We start from the raw sequence: 19,730 nt of genomic DNA, 5'->3' as shown, positions 1-19,730 counted from the left end.
GTATTTAGAAGCATTACTGCCTCTGAGCACCAGGGCAGAATTATTGACAGCTGTCTCCTCCATAAATTTGTCCTGTCCTCTTTTAAAGCCATCCAGGTTGGTGGCCATCAGTGCCTCCTGTGGGAGTGAGTTCCATAGCTGTAGCTATAGCATAGCACCAGGTGGTGGAGCTGTGTGTGCATAATAACAAGGACAATGTGTTTCTCCTCCAGGCTTGGATAAAATAGAGTTTCTCCAGAGCCATGAAAACCAAGAGATCTACCAGAAAGCCTTTGATCTGATTGAGCACTACTTTGGCATCGATGACGACGACTCCACTTTGGCTCCCCAGGTAGACGAGGCCCAGCAGCAGTTTATATTCCAGCAACCAGAGGCCCCCATGGAAGGCTTCCAGCTATAACATGTGTGCAGAGTGGGGGAAGGGGGGAGAACATCGTAACTTTGTTGGAAAGTTAACTGCAGAGAGCCTTCACACCCCCAGCCGTGTTCTCTTCTCAGCCAAACAAAAGGCTGCAAAGTGCCCACTCCACCTGTTACAAAACAGCTTTCTCCTTCACTGACACATGGCAGCAGTACTTCGCGCTCATGAAGAAGAAGAAGAAGCAGAAGAAGAGAGATTCTTACACACAATACATTTTTTTTCTTTTTGCTGCTGCACATGTATGTCAAAAAAGCAGGTGCTGAGGTGGATGAAAGTGGAGGTGTAAATCAGTTACACCTTCTAGTGTGTGGTTTTCCTCTGGGGTTTTTTGTGTTGGTTTTTCCTCAAATGTGTATCTTCATTTGGGTACTTGAGAGATGACTTTTTTCCAGTGGGAGAAGGCAAAATAACGTAGATCACAACCAAGGAATTTAATCCTGGATGCTTGGGTTCAACTATTTAAAAAAATTCTTTTTTGCACATCTTGATTTTTATTAAAGACTCTTGATCTGCCAAAAGCAGCACTTTGGCCCTCATTGTTCTGTGTCCCCCCCGCCCCCCGAAACCCTCTTGCCAAACAGCACCTTTTCAAGGGATTTGGGCCAAGTTGCTGCTGCTCCTGCCCCCTCCTCAAAAATATTCCTGTACCCAGATGCAGGAAAAGTTGGACAGCCCCATCCCACCAGGCATCGGAAAGACTGTCCTTCATGGAGGGATTCTTTTCTGAACTGCTTCAGAATTCAAACAGTGCAGCAGTTCCCACTGTCTCCTGAAGGCCCAGTCTAAGGAAGAGGAAGAGGCCTAGGTTAAAAGGACTCAAAGCACAGCAAACCATGAAGGTGGGCTTCTCTTACATTTGCTACTGACTGAAGTGTTGAACTGGTGGAGGAAACCTCATCCTGCATCTTTACTTGAAGAAAAATTTCATAACCTTATTGAAGCCTTTTGGTTCCATGTCATTTATTTTGAAAGGAATTCTTTCCCTTTTTTGGGGTCTTGGCTGGCTGGGGTGGGGACAAACCTGACATGTTTCCTGGAGCAGGTCTTGTGCCTGCACTTGGTGCACAATCTGCTCTCAGCTCAAAGAGTCAAGTGGCCTGTGTTTTCTCAGAATTACCTCCTGCTCAACTGTGTCGTATACATTCTACTTCAAAATGAAGAAGAGAAAGCTCTGTATTTTTTATATATTATATATACACGTAGATATTTGTCTAATTTGGTCTCCAGAGGGGGGGGGGAACTATAATTCTTCTAAGGTATATATTATAGGATACTGTGTGGCAGGCCTGCCTAGGAACACATGGCCATGAAAACCTCTTTGGTTATCTTGAGTTCTCCTTCTACCTACTGTAGGAAGTGCCAGATTAGTTGAACTCCCTTTACCAGGTATAGATTACTTGGCCAAGGCAAACTATCAGCTTATTTCTGCGAATGGGGAATGGCCCCTTCAGATTGCTTAAATGCTTATGGTATGCACATATCCCCTCCCCCTTTTCTTCTTCTCACTCTCCGACATTTGAATTCAGGGTTCCCAAAGCATTCAAGAAGAGAAGTTCAGGCAGGTGTGAAGCTGGATGCGAAACCTTGGGCTGCATTTTGTAATAGAAATTTGCTCTTTGTTGTTTAAAAGGAAAAAAAAGTGAAACAAATGCCAAGGAAACTAATAAACTACATCTGTGCATTCAGTGATTGCAATCCAGATAAGACTGGAGTGAAGACTGTTTTCCTTAACGTAACTAGCAATATCTAGGATCCAATGTGCAAAATGGCATGCATGCTTTTATTTGTGTCTTGCAGTGGCCCTGCGAGGTAGGTTAACATCATTTTACTGTTGAAGGGGAATGGAGGCAAAGTACTCCTGACTGAGGCCACAGTGTTCTCTTGATGCAGCTGAGGCTTTGAATCTACTCGGCACTCATAGGTGGGTCGGCACTCTTAACTGCCGGACAGCATTGCTTTATGCAGTTGGTGGCATAGTTTTAATAATAATAATAATAATAATAATAATAATAATAATAATAATAATATAAAAAATTAATTACTGATTTTAGAGATGCTTGCATAGAGAGTATTGAATTGAAGGTCCCCACCATCCAGGCATAGATCAGGGAATATGAAGGGGTGGGGGAGACAGTTAGAGATAGAGACAGTTTCACTATTTCCTTTTTTGCCTTAAACTGATGCTAGGATTTGAAATCCTGCCAGAAGAAAAACAGCCACAATAAATATATGGGCTTCTTAGTTCTTGCTGCAAGAAACAAAAGTTAAACAAGAATTCTGCCTGTTGAAATAACCCAAAAGGTCATAAAAAGTAGCTCTCCTGGATCTAGGTTATACAAGTTGTGTTGCAGCATGTGGAGGAGTCTGCTTTACTGACACACCAATCCGGTGCAGTTTTTCCTTTTTGTTTTTGTTTCCATGTAATATAAATTGGAGTGGGAAACTTGCGGTTCTCTGGATGATGTTTGGACTACAGTTCCCATCATCCCTGACAATTGGCCATGCTTTCTTGGTTTGGTAGGAGCTTGAGTCAAAAGCTATCCAAAGGGGCAACAAGTTTCCCTTTCCTGATTTAAATGAACCAAAGGCTCGAGCGCAAGCAAAGCAATATAGATGCCTATACATATTCCCTCAAAAGGCTTAGTACAAGTTAAAATTGAATGTGGGGAATATGTACCATGCAGGTGCAAGTTATTGGTTAACATGTTCTTCTAGGGTCCAGCTAAAGTGGAAAAGTTCAAGGAGAGGAGGAGCCAAAAACTGCTGCTCTCTGAGCTGTACTAATGAAGTGGCCCTGCATCCCTTCTTTCCATTCTTTTATTTTGACCTAATGATGTTGTGGCTGCTATGAAGTGGCAGATGGGAAGAGGCTGGCTTGTTAATGGTGGTGACCTTCTCTTGCTACTTAACAACATCCTCGTCTCTCTGAATTTGTACCGGTCTGTTGTCATCCTGTGACCACAGGCTGAGCTGCTGGGGGGGACACAAGAGGAACATGGAGTGATCTGATGCCTGGAAGCTGGCCTTTGCAGGAATCCACCTTAGAGCCTTAGAGCCCATATGGGTCACCAAGGGAGAGGGTGGTGCCACTATGTGCTTGAGAGGGGGAACTTCCATGCTGTTCTTGTTCCCAGCTACTGAGGGAGGCTTTTCTGGTCAGGTGTGTGAGATAATTTGAGGTGTGTGGAGAGAGAGATTGTCCTTTTGATGGGAAGTTCTGTGGGTGGGTGGGGGAGATACTATGACCTTTTATGTAGATTTGGAAGCTGAGAAAGAAAAACCACATTATGGTCATTGGGAGGGAAACTGAGGCAAGGAGATGGGGGTTAGGAAGCAGAGTGAGCAAGGGGGGAAGCCCCAGGTACGTCGATTATGCAAATCGTTAGGAATTCCAGTCAGGCCAGGGCTGATTTTAATATGTCTGTTTATAACTAATAACCATACTGCCTCGTCTCAAATACAAGCATATCAACAAATGCAACTGTTGCTCACATTGATTGAGAAATTTAGGTGGGGCTGAATGATGCTCATCCAGTAACCAAGCTCTTCTGTTCTCTCACACTCCTAATAAGACGTTAGCTACATGAGGGGCAAGTGTACTTTCCCCTACAATCCTAATGATGTGAAAGTAGAGTTGGTCTGCTTTGTTTGCTTTAAAATATGCATGTAAATATGCAGACTCCTTGAACCTTAAGTAGGTATCCAGATCTACTTGTTCTGTAAAGAAAATGTATGATTCCTTTGCCTACTTGCCTACCTGCTGTTCTGGAGGTCTGAATAATACCGTTTTTGGAACAGGACAAGGCCACTGTGACCAGGACCTGGAGTACTGAAAGCATCCATTCTGAGGATTCCCTCTCTTGCCTTAAGAAATTATGTGACCCATCACATCTCAAAGGACATAATCAGAAATAGATGCTTCTTTTAAGGCAGGCTTTGCCCACCTGGTGCCCTCCTTAGATGCTATTGCACTGCAGTGCCATCAACCCTAGCCAGTACTGGATGGTACTGATAGTTGCGGTCCAGCAACATTTAGAAGACACCAGGTGGGTGAAAGCTGCTTTAAAAGTTCCAGTGAGTAATTGTAATGCAACTTTGTTGTGGTGGTAGAAAACTTGGTTTATATCTCTTAACATGATTTTAAAAAATCAGATGAGTGTGAGGCATGATGCATATGCCCCTTATTTGAGCATCTTGGTGAAGGATCTTATTACAGCTGATATGATTTCTCATAGCAGACAAAGCTAGAAGTATTTGGGGTGGTTGTTGTTTTACTATGGAAGTGTCATTTGGCTAATTGGTCATCAGACTGGGACAGAAAACTTATTACTGTATTATTACTGTGTAGAAGACTAAATTATTTTGATAACAAAAAGCCCAAGACCTGTGATTAATAGAATTTCTGCTTGAAGGAAAGGGGACTGCAATCTATAATGTTCCAAGGATTAAGTTAGAGGTTGTTGACTGTCATTTTAGGTTGATATTTGGATTTCTGAGTTACATAGGTGCCCTCCCCTCTGGCCACTTTTACCCAAATCCCTTGTAAAAGCAACTGTGTGTATTCCTCTCTGTGATGGAGTGGCCTAATCCAGGGGAAAAGTTGGATCCAGTAGATCTAATCTAATCCTCGAAAATCTCATAGAGTATCACTGTTCCAGTTTCCTCCTTCAGCTCTGCACTTTTTTTGGGGGGGGCGGTTAACCATCCACATAACCACAGAACATAAAGAGGCTTCATAGGAGGGTTGCTATGTTGGTGAACTGAATTAATGTAGAACAGTGATAATATACTTGGAATTTCCAACTGAAATCTAGAAAAATTATTTCTAGCATAAATAGTCTAGTAAATTTAAGGAAACCAAATTCCTACCTGGAAGCTTTATACTGCTATATGGATAAAACTAGACTAATGCACTGCAAAGTGCACTTTTATTTCTCTCTGGGGTTTTAACAATATATTTATCTGCTTGCCTTACAGACAGAATAAATCCCATTGATGAAAACAACATAATTAGCAAACAGGATAAAATAAGGGAATGCAATAATAACTGCATTAATCTGATAAGTCTATTGTAGAATTGGTGCTGCTTGTGCAACCATGCTTTTTTACTGTCCATATGTTTAATTCAGATTTCCTCATACTGCAGAAAACCTGTTAAGTAAAAAGATAGTGCATATTAGAAGTCATGGATGTGGTGGAAGCTTATTAGCATTTTAAAATTTTTATTCATTTATTTTTGAGTGAGTGGTTTGTCACGCCCATTTGCTCCTTGCCTGATCACAACCTTGCAAAGCCCAAACAACGACAGCTAGCCTTTTTTCAATTGCTGCGTGTTGGACTCATCATTCAGTGTCTCAAGATAGCAACACATGTGAGGGGTTACCTTGGAGACAATAACTGTGGCACATATATATATTGGAACTTTAAAATATATATATATAGCACAGGTCCTCTGTAAGACCTCTTTATCTGAATTTCCGTATGGTTAAATTTCAGTGTTTTAATAAAACAAGCCAGGCTTCCTTAGATTAAGGCCACGGTAGCAAAGAGACCATTGCCAAGGATGAATCTCAACCTTGCTCCCTATTAGAGTGAGCATACGTCCTCCGTGCGTGTGTTATCTACCTTCCACGCTTCTAAGTACAACCAGATAGCATCTGAAGCCCTTTTAGCACTTTAAGGGTCAGTGTAAGTGTTAATTATGAAAGCTCTCCCTTGCGTGCCGCCGCCCTGCCATTTGGTAAGATCCCTTTCCCTTTGCCACCTTCCTTGCTTGGGGTGGGTGCGTGGAACTAGCCGGGATTTGTTCTCCAGCAAGAAGCGCGGGACCGCATTCGAGAGGATGCTGGGAGTTGTAGTTTTAACGAGGCTGCCTCTTACCCCGCCCCGTTCCCCCGGAGTGATGCATGCCGGGAGCTGTAGTGCAGCCCAGACTCCCGCCTCGCGTGCCGCTTTTTTCCACCCCATCGAAGTTTCCCAGCATGCTTCTCCCGGCCGCTCCCGCTGATTGGCTGGCGGCGGCTGGCGGCGCATGCGCAATTCTGAAACCCGGGGCCGGAGCTGCGTTCTCGAGCTTTTTGGAACCGCTAAATCCAGACTGGAACCGGGAAGAAGCGCTGGCGGCGGTGGCGGCGGCGACTCGTTAAGAAGAGAGTGGCGGCGGAGCAGCAAAAGGGAAAAAGCAAAAGCGATCAGAGCAGCCCCGTGCGTGCTGGGCGGTGAGTTTGGTAGGACGCGTCATACCTCTGGGCCGTGACGTCAGAGCACTAAGGGTGACGGCAACTCTGAGTGAGTGACGTGGTCATGTGGGGAGCAGGGAGGGCCGCGGTAGCGCCCTTCCCCCGGGGGAGCATGCGTAGTGGGGTCGGCAAGTTGAGGCTGGGGGGCGGGAGGAGTCCCGGGTGGGCCAGGACGGAGGCTGGGACTGGCTGGAAAGGTAGGCAAACTGTATGAGGAGCGGGGCTGGGACTGAGGCCTTCTTTCCCCGCCCCACAAAGTTGCAAAGGTAAACACAGCAGCAACTCAAAATACATAAAAGGAAACTTGCGGCAGCAGCCATGGGCTGGTGAAAGCAGTAAAACCCGCGCCGAGTGTTTGGGGTGTTTGACTGAGTGGCAAATAAACGGGGGCTAAGGTCAGTAGACTGCTGAGCTGTGTGCAAGGATGAGGGAGAAACAGTAGTGCTGTTTTCTTGAGGGGGCCCTTTGGGGTATATTTGCCAGGGCTCGGTGTGGGAGGTGAACAGGCAAACATTTGGAGCCAAGCAGGGAGCATCTGGGGCCTGAGTTCCCAACTCATGTAATAACAAGGTGTTGAGGGATAAAAAATCATAGGTGGTGTTGAGCTAAGGGAAGGAGGGGTCCCATGAGTTGCTCATGCCCCAAGGCGGTTGTAGTGGGAGCAGGGAAGGGCTGGCCCAAGACAGTTTGGCACCTGAGACAAACCACAAAATGGCACAAAGCTGCCCACAAGAGAAGAGGTGTGTGAAGATCTGCATCAGGAACAAGCGGGAGTCAGGGTGGAAAGGAATAAAGTTCTACATCGGGAACCAGTGGGAGGAGACCAGCAGTTCCTCCTATTCACCACTGCAGAGGTAACGTTGGGGAGGGGGCAGCAATGCATTCCTTGGGGACTGGATCTGCTGTCCCTGTAAACCCTGCCGCCTGAGGTGGCTGCCCCAAGTTGCCTCATGGGTGGGCCAGCCCTGGAGTAGGGCTTGGCTGATAAGACAGAGAGGTAAGTCACTTGGTGGGGCTCATGAGAGAACATCTGAGGGCATTTTGTTTTCTTGTAAGGGACTGGCAATGTTCTCTGGGACTGTGTGGTAATGTGCCACATATTGTTTTGCATAGGAGAGGGGCATAATGGGAATGGGTTAGGAGTTTGAGGTTCCCTCAACTGATAGTGTTCACATGCTAGCTTTTAACAGGCCTCTCTTACCTTGTTTCTGATGGGGATGGGTGTGGCCAGGGCAGGAAGATAAATCAGGGGTGTTTTTAAACCTATGAGAGCAAAGCTCTCCGCTATGCTGAGAGAAAGCAACCATACAAATTGTCCCAAGCTGTAATGAATGATACATGATTTCAATGACTGCACCAGCGACTATCCTTTCTCCTGAATGTGGTGTTTTCTTATCTAGTAATGACTTTTAATTTCCATTGAAATTGCCAGTCATCCTCTGAACTTAATGCTAAACAGAGGGCCACATTTTTCTTTTACTAGACGCTGTTGGAAGTGGCTTGGAAGGTGACTTACAATGAAGAGCCAAGATGGGGAAAGCAAAGCTGTCCTTCTACCTGCCAGCCCTTCCAAAATGAGTAGTGTGCTGGGGTTGGAAGACTTAGCTGAGGCTCCCATAGTGACTACAGAAAGCTGTGAATGTCCACACCAGCCTGAGATGTGCAGCTTGAACTCTTTGGTTGACGGAAATGTTGAAAACCCAATGAGTGAGGAGCAGAGTAAGAAAGAGGGTATGTGTTATCATGGGGCCTGTTGCCCTTTCAAATGTTAGTTTTTATATCCCTTTGCATTTTTCTTCAGCCGTAAGCTGCTAGTGGCATTAAACATTTATTTCCTTTGTCTTTGCACCACCACCGCTAAAAGGGATTGTTGGTTATATTGCAACTTTCTTAAATCTCACAATGCCCATCATTTCATCGACTCTAAAGCCAAACTCTAAAGCCAAAACACACCTGAGGCCATACCGCTCTCTTCCAGGAAGCGTTGGTCTCATCTCTCCCCTCCCCCCCCGTGCTGTAATCCTAATGTACCACCTTTATCCCCAGCCCCTTATTTACTAAACACTAGTGTCCACATGGCTAAGAAGTGCAAAAAAAAAATGACTTTTATATATTTTTAGCGCAATATATGCAGTGGTTTATGTAAAGTGCTTATTTGTTAACTGCTTGAACCTTACCTAGGAAGTTAGTTTTTATGGCAATTTTCTGTTATCAGTTTCCAGGCCTTATTTTACAGGGGGGAAAAGCTCATTTCTTCTGTGCTGTTAGTAAAATGTCTAGTACATTAAGAGCAGAATATTTTGAAATATTGTATGTTATTCTGGTAGACTCTATAAACTTTGCACAATGATCTGAAACACAATAACATTTGATATTATTTAGTTAGTAAAATCTTTCTCCCCAGTTTGCACATGTCCACACATTTAATATCTTGCGTGTTAATGCTAAATAGTGTTGTTCATTTATTCCTTTTGCAGCACTTTTGGTGGATGAGGCTGTATCCCAACCCCACCAACCGGTTAGCTGTGATGTCTCTGAAGAGCTAAGCAGACAACTAGAGGACATTCTGAACACATATTGCCTGGATACAAACCAGGAAGGACCAGGAGATGACAATGGGCAGAGTGAACCTGTAGAGATGGATGAGGCAGAAAAGTGCCGGAGTGAGTCCCCAAGGAATGGCGAGCAGGAGCAGAGTTGCCCTGAGATGAATGGAGAGAAAGAGGGACCCAGAGGGACCAGTGATGAAGTTGGCGAGCGGGATCAGAAACGAGCCCAAGAAAAAAAGAAAGCTAAGGGGCTTGGTAGGTGGTTCCTTCCTGATAGTGCTCTGCTCTGCTATCCCATCCTCAGTTTATGTCCTAATCCTAAACGCAGTTGCCCTTGCTAAAGAGTAATCACTTACTATTGCAATCTCTTCATGGGCCTCTGGTCTCGCTGCCTGCTGTGCTCTGATGTTGGAATAGTCATGCCAGGGCTGTTGTGGCTGGTATTGACTCAACTTCTTTCTGTTACAGAAATTCTGGACTGCCTAAGTTCAGATTGTAGAGTGCTTAAGGCAGAGATTTTTCACATTATGATGACTGAAAAAATAAAATGTGAGCTGGCTGCTCTCTGGAAATATGCCCTTTGTTAAAGAGCAGTGAGGCAGGCAGGAAAGCGTATAGCAGAGACCAGTCCACATCCTGCCTCTCCACCCCGATCTACAATCTTATAGAAAACTGGTAGTAATTTCCACAGACTACAGGTTTCTAGTTCCTTAGATTCTTTTGGTCTCAGACTACTACTCTCCATCCCCTAGTTCTTTTCATTGTGATCTGAAGATGTGTCTACATTATCCTTTGTGTTCCAGGCAAGGAGATCACGTTGTTAATGCAGACCCTCAACACTCTAAGCACATCTGAGGAGAAACTGACAGCCCTCTGCAAGAAGTATGCTGAACTGGTCAGTGTCTGCCAAAGTGAGAGGGAGGGATGCTTGAGTGGGGTATTAGTGCAGGAGGCAACAGGAGAGGGCTTATTCTGAAAGTGAGAGCTTATCCCTGAGGAAACCAGATGCCAGGGGCAGGGTGTGCATGCCTTGCTTTGAATCTTGTATGGTTTGTTGTGGGTCATAACAGGTTCAGAACAAGTGGGATTCCATCACCCAACTCATCTGCTAAAGCCAAGAAATATGCTATTATAGTTTGGTGCAAGTGTAGGTTAAACGTTGGGGACGTGCGTGCCATATCCAAATCCCACTTAACCTCCTGGCCCTTCATAAGGGGCAAACTTTGTCTTCAAGGGACTTGGGAGTTTTTCATAGGGACCATAGATAAAGTAGTTTGTCTATGATGAGGAATGCAAAACACCCAGGCAGCAGAGCGCTTCCTCCTTTTGTACTTGGAGACTCTTTCAGAAACATTTATGGCCAAGCAGAAGTGCTCAGCAGGCTTCTAGCAGTTCCTTGCCTCTTGGGAATCCCAAACTAAACCACAGGCAGCAGTGTGCTTATTGCCAGGTTGCTGCCAGTGCTGGCAGGATGGGTGGGAAGGAGTTGTAGAGCAGGCTTTCCCAAACCACTGGTAAAGGAGGCTTTACCAGAAGATTTACCAGTTAAGGGGTTAAGAGAGCTGCCTTAGACTTGTTGAAATACCTAAAACACTTTAGGCACAAGTGGCTCCAGTTTTAGGATGCTCATGTTGTTCACTGACCATGAGTACTTCTGCTAATGTCTTCCAGTGGCAGTTATCTCTTACCCCTGATAGTAATAGGGGGTTATTGTTCAGGTACATCTCTGCCCCAGTGTGTCACCAAACCCACAGTGTCAGGTGTAATGCATATCAATCCACTGACAATCAATTTAGACAATCTCAACTGACTTTCTTTGGAGTTTCATAGTCTTTGCAATGTCCAATCTATGGCAAAATATCTGCAATGCCATGCTTCCTACTCAATATCCTTGTTAAACTGTGGGGTCCAGAACTGGACACAGTGCTCCAGGTGGGGTCAGACCAAGTCAGAATAAAGTGGTACTATTAACTTTCCTTGATCTGGACACTATTTAACGTCGTTATGTGAATTTGACAGAAGCTTCCTCATGATGAAATGCAGGACAGCCTCAGCTTTGAACAGTAAGGTCTGAAGGGGGCTTACGAGTCTGTTTGCCTAAGTGGCACAAACACCCTTCAGATCTTGATGCCCAACACTGCATTGTGCTGCTTGCATTCTTAAGATTTTATAATAACTGAAAAGGACTGCAGAGGTAGAATACATGAGAGTCCCAACAATTAGAGTTGCATCCAAGGAAGATTGGGACTTGGGTGGCTGATCTCTCTTGTGGCTCAGGGATCTGCCTATCCAAATTCATTGGCCTTTAGCCTAGCCAGAAAAAGAGGGCTGCATTTCTAGCACAGAGGGGCCACCCAGGATGATGCATCCCTCCACCATGTTGCTTCAGTACTAGTTTTCCCTCTTCTCCCCTCTCTGTCCTTATTGCTCATATGTTTGGGAACACTCATTTTACTGCTATGTGGATACCATTACTTATGCCTGTCTTGGTCTGCTGCTCTTTGTTCTGCCAGCTGGAGGAGCACAGAAACTCTCAGAAGCAAATGAAAATCCTTCAGAAGAAGCAGACCCAGTTGGTGCAGGAGAAGGATCATCTACGGAGCGAGCACAGCAAGGCCATCTTGGCCCGCAGCAAGCTGGAGAGCCTGTGCCGGGAGCTCCAGAGGCACAACCGCACCCTCAAGGCAAGTGAGGCCCAACCTGTAGGTAGCCTCTCCCCCACCCCCATCAAAGCCCCGGGTGCTGTACCAGTGTCATGTGCAGGCCTGTGTGACACTGCTGCACCTTTGGGGTCAAAAGAAAGCCTATCCAAGCAGCGTAGTTCAGCCTAAGAAGGAAGATAACATTGTTGTGGGGGCAGCTCTTGGCTTGCCATACTGGATGTCTTAGGTTGCCCTCTTGGCTGATTTTAAATGATCACAGTGGAGCCCCCAGTCTGTGACTTTGTAGACAAATTGGTTGGGGGGGGGGCAGGATGGGGGAAGAAGGAAGAAGATAACAGCTTCTGAACTGGATTTCAGCAGGTGTTTTCCAATAAGTGATGATAAATAATTGGTTTTCTCCAGCGAGCCAGTCCATTTTTAGCTAAGCTCTGCCTACTGTGACTTGCAGCCATTCCCTTTTCCATCGCTGCCACTGAACAGAAGCCCTTTGAGGGGGGTGCCAAGTATCCCCACCCGGAGAGCCTTCTGCCCGCGGGAGTCCTCATTCTCGCCCTTCTTCTGCCCCCTGACTTTCACATGTTCTTTCCAACCTGTCTTATCTAGGAAGAAGGTGTCCAAAGAGCCCGGGAGGAAGAAGAGAAGCGTAAGGAGGTGACATCCCACTTCCAGGTGACCCTCAACGATATCCAGCTGCAGATGGAGCAGCACAACGAGCGCAACTCCAAGCTACGCCAGGAGAATATGGAGCTAGCCGAGAGACTGAAGAAACTCATTGAGCAGTATGAGTTGCGAGAGGAGGTGTGCAGCCCACAGTGAGCGGTGGGGTGTGCATTGTGACTGGGGGGTGAGGGAACGACTGGAATGTTGGGGAGGTAGGGAGGAGAAGTATCCCCAAATCTCTGCAACCTTAGTCTTATGCTAAGAATTTAGTTCTACAACACCTGTTTGTTACCCAAGTGAGGGAACAGCTTTTAAATAAAACACAGAACCAAGGGAATTACAGCAAACTTCAGCAGATCCAGTTAGGGACCCAGAGTTTATATTGCAAATGTCCCACTTTATCACTGTTTCCTTAGCAACCAGGCCTTTGACAGAGTTGTTGACATTCCTGTCCCTATCTGTTCCTTGGAACCTTTCAAGGAGGTGCCGGATTTCACTCTAGTGCTAACTCAAAACAGACATGGCAAAACACCCTGAGTGACGGTTTATGCCACTTTCAGGGTCAGATAGGAAAGGAGTGCAGCTACTAGGAGTCATAAAATGCAGGCACACAGGAATCATTCATGGATGCATTCTAGCCAAAGGTTAAATGCAATTATTGAAACATTTCTAAAATCAAAAATATGCATTTGGGGTCTCTGATTTTTTACATCAGTCGCATAAGTGTGCTGGCTGGGGCTGATGGGACTTGTAATCCAAAGCATCTGAAGGCACCAGGTTTGGGAAGGCTGGAATAGAGAATGTTGAGCTAGATGGCCCAAGGGTCTGACTTTGTATTAGACAGTTTCCTATGCTCGTTGTAGCAAGTGGGCTGTTGGCAACTGAAAACGCACCATTTTGATACCAGAGTCTGCATTCTGGCTTTAAACTGACCTGTCCTATGCAGGCCCCCAAATTAAAATGCTTTCACTTTCAGAAAAAAACCAAAACATTGCAGCATTTTTCTGGTATGCCAGAAGCAACCTCCCCATGAGCGATTGCTTTCCTTTGGCTAATGTGACTTGTGAAAATAAAAGTGATATTTGTGTCTTGGTATTGTGCCTGTGACTTTCTGCTCTTGCGTTTGCCAGAAGAGAGCCAGTGTGGTGTAGTGGTTAAGAGTGGTAGACTCGTAATCTGGTGAACCGGGTTCGTGTCTCTGCTCCTCCACATGCAGCTGCTGGGTGACCTTGGGCCAGTCACACTTCTTTGAAGTCTCTCAGCCCCACTCACCTCGCAAAGTGTTTGTTGTGGGGGAGGAAGGGAAAGAAGATTGTTAGCCGCTTTGAGACGCCTTCAGGTAGTGATAAAGCGGGATATCAAATCCAAACTCCTCTTCTTCTGCTGCTGCTGACTGACAGCCTGTTTTGTCTTTCCATTGGCAGCACATCGACAAGGTCTTTAAACACAAAGACCTGCAGCAGCAGCTGGTGGATGCCAAGCTCCAGCAGGCCCAGGAGATGCTGAAGGAGGCTGAGGACAGGCATCAGCGGGAGAAAGACTTTGTGAGTCTTGCTCAAATGGTCCAAGGAGAAGCTCCAGTCTGGCTGCCGCAGCTGAGCATCTCTTAGGAGGAGAGCTGTGTCCAAGCTAGGGAGTCCTTTCCCCTCCTCCTGGATTCTTTGATATTCCTCAAAGCTACATCAGGCCCTGCTTGCCTCTTAATTGATCCTCTAAACATGGAGTGGAGGGAAGTTCCAGGCTGAAGGGCGCTGTTCTCCTGCAGTGGTGGTGGTGGTGGGGAGTTAATTTCTCTTACTCCATTACCTTCCCCCTGTTCCTTCTCTCTTGCACAGCTATTGAAGGAAGCTGTGGAGTCCCAGAGGATGTGCGAGTTGATGAAGCAACAGGAAACGCATCTCAAGGAGCAGGTGTGTGCGTGGGTGGCACTCTTCTCTCTCCGCGCCCCCCCCCTTGCTATAGTTCACATTTTCTATACAAAATCCACTTTCTTATAATGAGGAAACAATTTTCCTTCTTGCGACTTGCTGGCAGGTTCAGTTGGTCACGACAGGGGCATGGCTAAAGGAACAGTTGCTTCCTCCAAACCTAAATTGGGTTGGAATGTTGTTAGGCACTTAAGATGGTTTCGTTTGAGTTCCCAGCTGAGTCCTGAGTAGCTCCCTCTTCCTACCCCACCTCTGCACTTGCAGTGTTTTCAGTAAATGGTGCTTGAAGAATGTGTGCCTATGCATGTGTGTGTGTGTGTGTGAGAGAGAGAGAGAGAGAGAGCACTTCCCTTTCTCTTACTCAGCCCTGATTTAAAGAAAGAGTTGTAGACACTAACTCTTCTCCTTCCCTCCTCCTTTTTTCCAGCTGGCCCTCTACACAGCAAAGTTTGAGGAATTTCAGAACACACTATCCAAAAGCAGTGAAGTGTTCACAACCTTCAAGCAAGAAATGGAGAAGGTACTGTATGTTTATGCTGCTTTCATGTGCTGTGGGAGGAGAGGCTCTGACTTAAATTGTCACTCCTATTGAACAACGCTTAAATTCTGAAGTGCACCAGCCCATCCCTTTGAACTGCTGCCTTGGGAGGGGAGGACAGCCCCTGAACTGTTTCTCTGCTGGCGTCCCAGGACCGACTGACTTACACTGTTTTTTCCTTCCTTGCTGCAACCCCATAGATGACAAAGAAGATTAAGAAGCTGGAGAAAGAGACCACAATGTACAGATCCCGCTGGGAAAGCAGCAACAAGGCCCTTTTGGAAATGGCAGAAGAGGTAACGTTGCCGCTGCCTTACCCACATTGACTTCTCTAGGGGAAACAAGAGCTTCAGGGTCAAATGCATAGCCAGACAGGCCCCAGAAATTCCTATGAGGGATTGAAACTGTGCCCACACCTTCAAATCTTTGAAATCCTCAAGGATCTAAATAGTGTTCAAAAAATCAGATTTTCTGGAAGATTATGTTCCATTTCCCCCCAGGCTCTGCACTCAGGAGAGAATAATAAATATTAGCAGATCCAGTACAAGATGCTGGTGCCTCTGTAGTTTTAGAGATGAGCTTGGAAATGCTGAGCAACCTTTTGCTGAAGTCTCGACCTGTTGATGGCCTATGTGTAGTTTTTCAGTCCTTGGAAGCATCCTCCTCCTCAAAGAGTGTGCCCCTCTTTGGGGGTGGGGGGGGCATTTTGGTGAAATCACAAATCCTCTCCATTAGAAGAAACCTCTCTTGCTCTCTCACTTCCTTAGTTTTGCTCTTGGCATTCGGTGCTCTTGAGTCAGAATTCCTTTCAACAAACCTTTGAGTTTTTGTTCTTGCTCTTTGCCTGGCGCTCAGCCTTGGCTTTGCAGTTGGGCGCTGGCCAGTTGACAGAAAGACAACCCAGGAATGGTGCCCTTGTTTTTGTTCTTCATTGCTGGCTGGGACTAGAAGCTCCAGGCCAACCTCGATGCCACAATGAGTTGGAGTGGAGTGGGAAGAAGCAGGGATATGCACTTCCCTGTCCTTGTACTTGGAAGTTTCTTCTTCCAGAGCACACTTTGTACTACTTGCTGTGGGGCTTCTACACCCAGTGGTACAAGGAGGGGAGGGTGTGGCTGAGGGTTAGTTAGTATCTGGTCCAGAGCTGGCCTGTAAGCTGGCTAAGGACATTTCCCATCTTAATGAACAAGCAGCTTTCCTGACGTCTTAGCAGCTGAATTTAAGCAACTTATTTTTGTCGCCTTTTCACGATCTCTTCTGTACCTTGGCAAGCAGGCAGAAGCTGGCCCTGAATTTGATTTTGTTTCCCCCTTGCAGAAAACTCTCCGGGACAAAGAACTGGAAGGGCTCCAAGTGAAAATCCAGCGCCTGGAGAAGCTCTGCCGGGCCCTGCAGACAGAGCGCAACGATCTGAACAAGAAGGTGCAGGACCTGTGTGCCCTTGTGCCTCCCGCTGCCAGCACGGACCTGCAGGGACCACCAAAGGACCCATCCCAAGGCAGCTCAGAGGAGCTGGCACCTCAGGGCACCACCGTGGAGGAGTGCCTTGCCCTGGCACAGGCGGTGTGCTGCACGGGACCAGCGGAGAGGTTTGGGGAGCCAAGCATAGGAGGAGCCCCTGCTCGGGAAAAGATGGATGAAGCTGCTGTCTCTCTTGAGTAAAGATGGAGGAAGGGGGAGAGGCGGGCATACCTCTCCAGAGACTGGGCCCCAGGCCTGGGGTGACAAAGCTCAGTCCCCCACCCCCCAGGCACTTAAGGGGTTCCAGTTTAAGTTTGAAAGCGTTTTTCTTTTCTTTTTTGCTTTATAAAAATTATCTCACTATATATTACACGATATGATGTGCAGGGCAACTCCCACTTTTCATATATAGGCCTAGGAACTAGATTGAACCACATCCTTGTGTGTCGTGTGAACATCTCTTAAGTGTGTGGCACTTTCACCAAAATACCTTCTGAAGTATGGGCATGGGGGAATCTTGCCAACCATAATCCTATTCCCCTCCCCCAAACTCAGTTCGGCTGCTACATCTCACTGTGGGTGCTATGCCATGAATGCAGATTTAGGAGGTTGGCATCATGGGGCCCTTTGGAGGATTTGTTTATTTTTCTCATATATTGACCAGACCCAGAGGCTTAAAACCAGAACAGGAGACTCAGGAGTTTGCTCTCTAGTAGGTTATTTTTAGCATGTAGATTCCCCCAGGAAAGCAGAGAATAAAGTAGATGTGACTTTGCTTCAGGGGGACAAGAGACTGAGAGCCCTGTTGGTTTGAGGAGAGGGTGGGTGGGGAGCATCCTCTCTGGGACTTTGCTACTTCCAGAATCTATGTTTCAACAGCCTTACGACTTCACCGTTGCCTCTATGCTTATACACGCACAAGTGTATGTATTAAAGATTTAATCCAAAGGTTTTCCTTCCTTAAGTGTTTTGCACATGATGAGCACCCGTGCACATGGTTGCATGTGGGGAATGCTCTGGGGGTGGGGGTGGGGCGGGCAGGGGGCATGAATCCCCTGCATGTGTTATATACTCCTCTTTGGGATACTTTGGTACTAAACATCCTTCACAGTCCCAGAGGCTCAGGGAGACAAACCCTAACATCCCAGGCAGCAAAGCCCAGTAACCAGAAACAAACTTAACACACATCAGGAGCTGCCTGGAGATTGTCCTCCATGACCGGACTCCCGTTTCCTTATCTTAACAGCACTTTTCCTTGGGCCACCTTGTCTACACAGCTCCATGTCAGTACAAAAGAGGTTTCCTATTTAGTCCTCAGTGCTGCCATGGCTAGTTTAAACGCATAGAGGCTTTTTCTGTTTGTGATTTCAATTTCTGCTGCTTCTTGGGCTTAAAACCCAACTACAGACTTCTTTGCGTTTTAGTAGCTGCTGCCTTTGCTTTTAAAACTCTGCATCCCTCCTCGCTGGGACCATTATTAGCCTTTATTGTAATTCCTGTCTTGCTGAGCTGCCTATTCCTCAGTTAGTTGTATTTTGAGCTGTTGAGTGTTGGTGGTTGGGAACAGCTGTGGGCAGGCACCATTCAGGCCCAGCGCTATATACTTCAAACACTCTGTGTTAAAGGAAGCTGGGCTTTAGGAAACAGTATTAGCAATGCATTTTGTATGATCTGACTTCACTCAAGTTGGCAGATTTCTTGCAGAGCTGTTTTGCTTCCTTGTTTCTCTTACTGGAGGTAGTGATTTCATCAAAGCTTTGGGTGACATCCAGCATCACACCAGCAGATATGGCAGGACTTCACCTTTGTCACAGCCCCTCTCCCCACGTACGCCCTATCTGCTCTGGAGGGTCCCTCAACCCTTGAGCAATTTCAAGGGTGCATGGGGGGCTGGGGTGGGTGTGGGGAGAGCAAGTCCATGCTATGAATGGGCCGCCTCCCATCCTTTTCCTTGTACTTTGCAGGGTTTGGCCAAAAGCTGATGAATGTAAATGGGAGATAGAACTTTACTCTTGAAGCGGGACAGAACTGAACACTGAGATGTTTCAAGAAAACCTTCCAATTTTTTTTAATGCAGTGGTACAGGCAATATCTATATATATATCTTTGTATCCAATACAAATGAACATAAACTTGACTGCATGTCTGTGCTCCTTTTTTCTCCGCTACCATTATGGATATTGAGGCAGGGTATTGAGCCTGGCACACAACACCAATTTCCAGATGTCCATCCCAATTAGCTAAAAAGGGTATTTTGGCCCTTTTCAAGGGGCTTGGGACAGTTTTTGTATCACTTTCATGTGTACTGTAAGCGGTGAAAATGGGTCTGGGAAATATTTTTCACTTGCTTAGCTTCAAAATCATTTTTTGGTTAGGATTCAGAAATAAAACCAATGTAGTGCTTTAGAAGGGAGTGTTAGTCTTCTTAAGCATTAACACCAAACTTTCAGGTCCCAGTGTTTTTTTTTTATTTGTCTAGAATACTGAAGACTGAAGTTACAAGGGCTCTTCCTAATTTGTATTATAATTTAAGTGGAACTCTAGCTACATTTTAAAAAAGGAAACCATGGAGCCGTGAGGGACCTCAAAGACCATCCAATGTACTGTTACAGCAGCCTTGTGTGGGCCATCCAGCTTCTGTTTAAAACCTATTAACCAAAAAGAGTGTTCGCCACTGTTCCAGGATTGAATATATTGTGCAGTTAGCATGGCAAGTTCTTCCCAATGCTTTGTGAGAAACCATGCAATTTTGAATGAACTGGTGTGGATCTGACTGTGGAACGTGTGGTAACCTGACACCCTTCTGATTCTGACCATTGGCCAGGACCGATTTTGAGTCGGGTCCAACAAAATCTGGAGCATGGGTGTAGTAGCACCCATATTTCTAGTCATACAACTCTGCCTTGAGGCATCCTAGCCCCTATTCAGTTTTTTTGGGGGGGGATGGGGGGGGGAGGGTGCTTTCAAGTATTGTACTCCTTCAGCAACACTTGTGATAAAGGAATTGTAGCTGTCTACCCTGCCCCAAAGCCTTAGGCTATGAATATGACCAAACACAGATCCACCCCCACTGGGAGACTATCCTGGCGAGGTTCTGCAGGCCATCGTGTCAAGCTTAAAGGGGCAAGCAGTTAAACTAATTTACATTTTTCAAGGGATGGGGGCTTCACCTCTTCTTTTCTTTCTTTATAAAGGTCCTGCTTCTACCCTGGAGAAATGTACCAGCTCAAGCTTTCCTGGGCGTGAAGGGAGGGAAGAAGTCTAATGTACT

The 19,730-nt window shown here is 46.1% G+C and overlaps 2 protein-coding genes across 8 annotated transcripts in view; both read left to right on the top strand.

The window, feature by feature from the left end:
• The window catches only part of KPNA6 (karyopherin subunit alpha 6), a 30,339-nt gene extending 28,214 nt beyond the window's left edge, over nt 1-2,125 (top strand). For all 3 annotated transcript variants that reach the window (XM_083751460.1, XM_083751458.1, XM_083751459.1), the window contains exon 14: nt 213-2,125. In XM_083751460.1, the coding sequence (XP_083607586.1) occupies nt 213-400 (188 nt within the window). In that variant the 3' untranslated portion in view covers nt 401-2,125. The remainder of the gene's footprint in view (nt 1-212) is intronic.
• Nucleotides 2,126-5,705: 3,580 nt separating this feature from the next.
• TXLNA (taxilin alpha) lies at nt 5,706-18,596 on the top strand. Of its 5 annotated transcripts, none has more exons than XM_083751448.1 (11): nt 5,706-6,639; nt 8,144-8,391; nt 9,138-9,464; nt 10,013-10,104; nt 11,723-11,893; nt 12,476-12,670; nt 13,957-14,076; nt 14,368-14,442; nt 14,888-14,980; nt 15,199-15,294; nt 16,316-18,596. In XM_083751448.1, exons 2-11 carry the CDS (start codon nt 8,178-8,180, stop codon nt 16,658-16,660), a joined length of 1,728 nt encoding a protein of 575 aa, XP_083607574.1. In that variant the 5' UTR covers nt 5,706-6,639; nt 8,144-8,177; the 3' UTR covers nt 16,661-18,596. The 5 variants fall into 5 exon arrangements, with proteins under 5 accessions (XP_083607574.1, XP_083607578.1, XP_083607576.1 ...); XM_083751452.1 differs by having other exon boundaries at nt 6,448-6,639; nt 11,723-11,897; nt 12,480-12,670; XM_083751450.1 differs by having other exon boundaries at nt 6,449-6,709.
• The last annotated feature ends 1,134 nt before the right edge of the window (nt 18,597-19,730 follow it).

Source organism: Podarcis gaigeae, assembly GCF_964106915.1.
Source record: "Podarcis gaigeae genome assembly, chromosome: 8".
In the NCBI taxonomy this organism is placed as follows: Eukaryota; Metazoa; Chordata; class Lepidosauria; order Squamata; family Lacertidae; genus Podarcis; species Podarcis gaigeae.
The sequence above is the reverse complement of the archived record's forward strand: the minus strand, read 5'-3'. Positions and strand labels throughout refer to the sequence as shown.

Bases quoted from the DNA above. Each gene is read 5' to 3' on its own strand.
- TXLNA (XM_083751448.1), top strand. From the start codon at position 8,178: ATGAAGAGCCAAGATGGGGAAAGCAAAGCTGTCCTTCTACCTGCCAGC. The intron at 10,105-11,722 runs GTCAGTGTCTGC...TTGTTCTGCCAG, and splicing joins GCAAGAAGTATGCTGAACTG to CTGGAGGAGCACAGAAACTC. The intron at 15,295-16,315 runs GTAACGTTGCCG...TCCCCCTTGCAG, and splicing joins TTTTGGAAATGGCAGAAGAG to AAAACTCTCCGGGACAAAGA.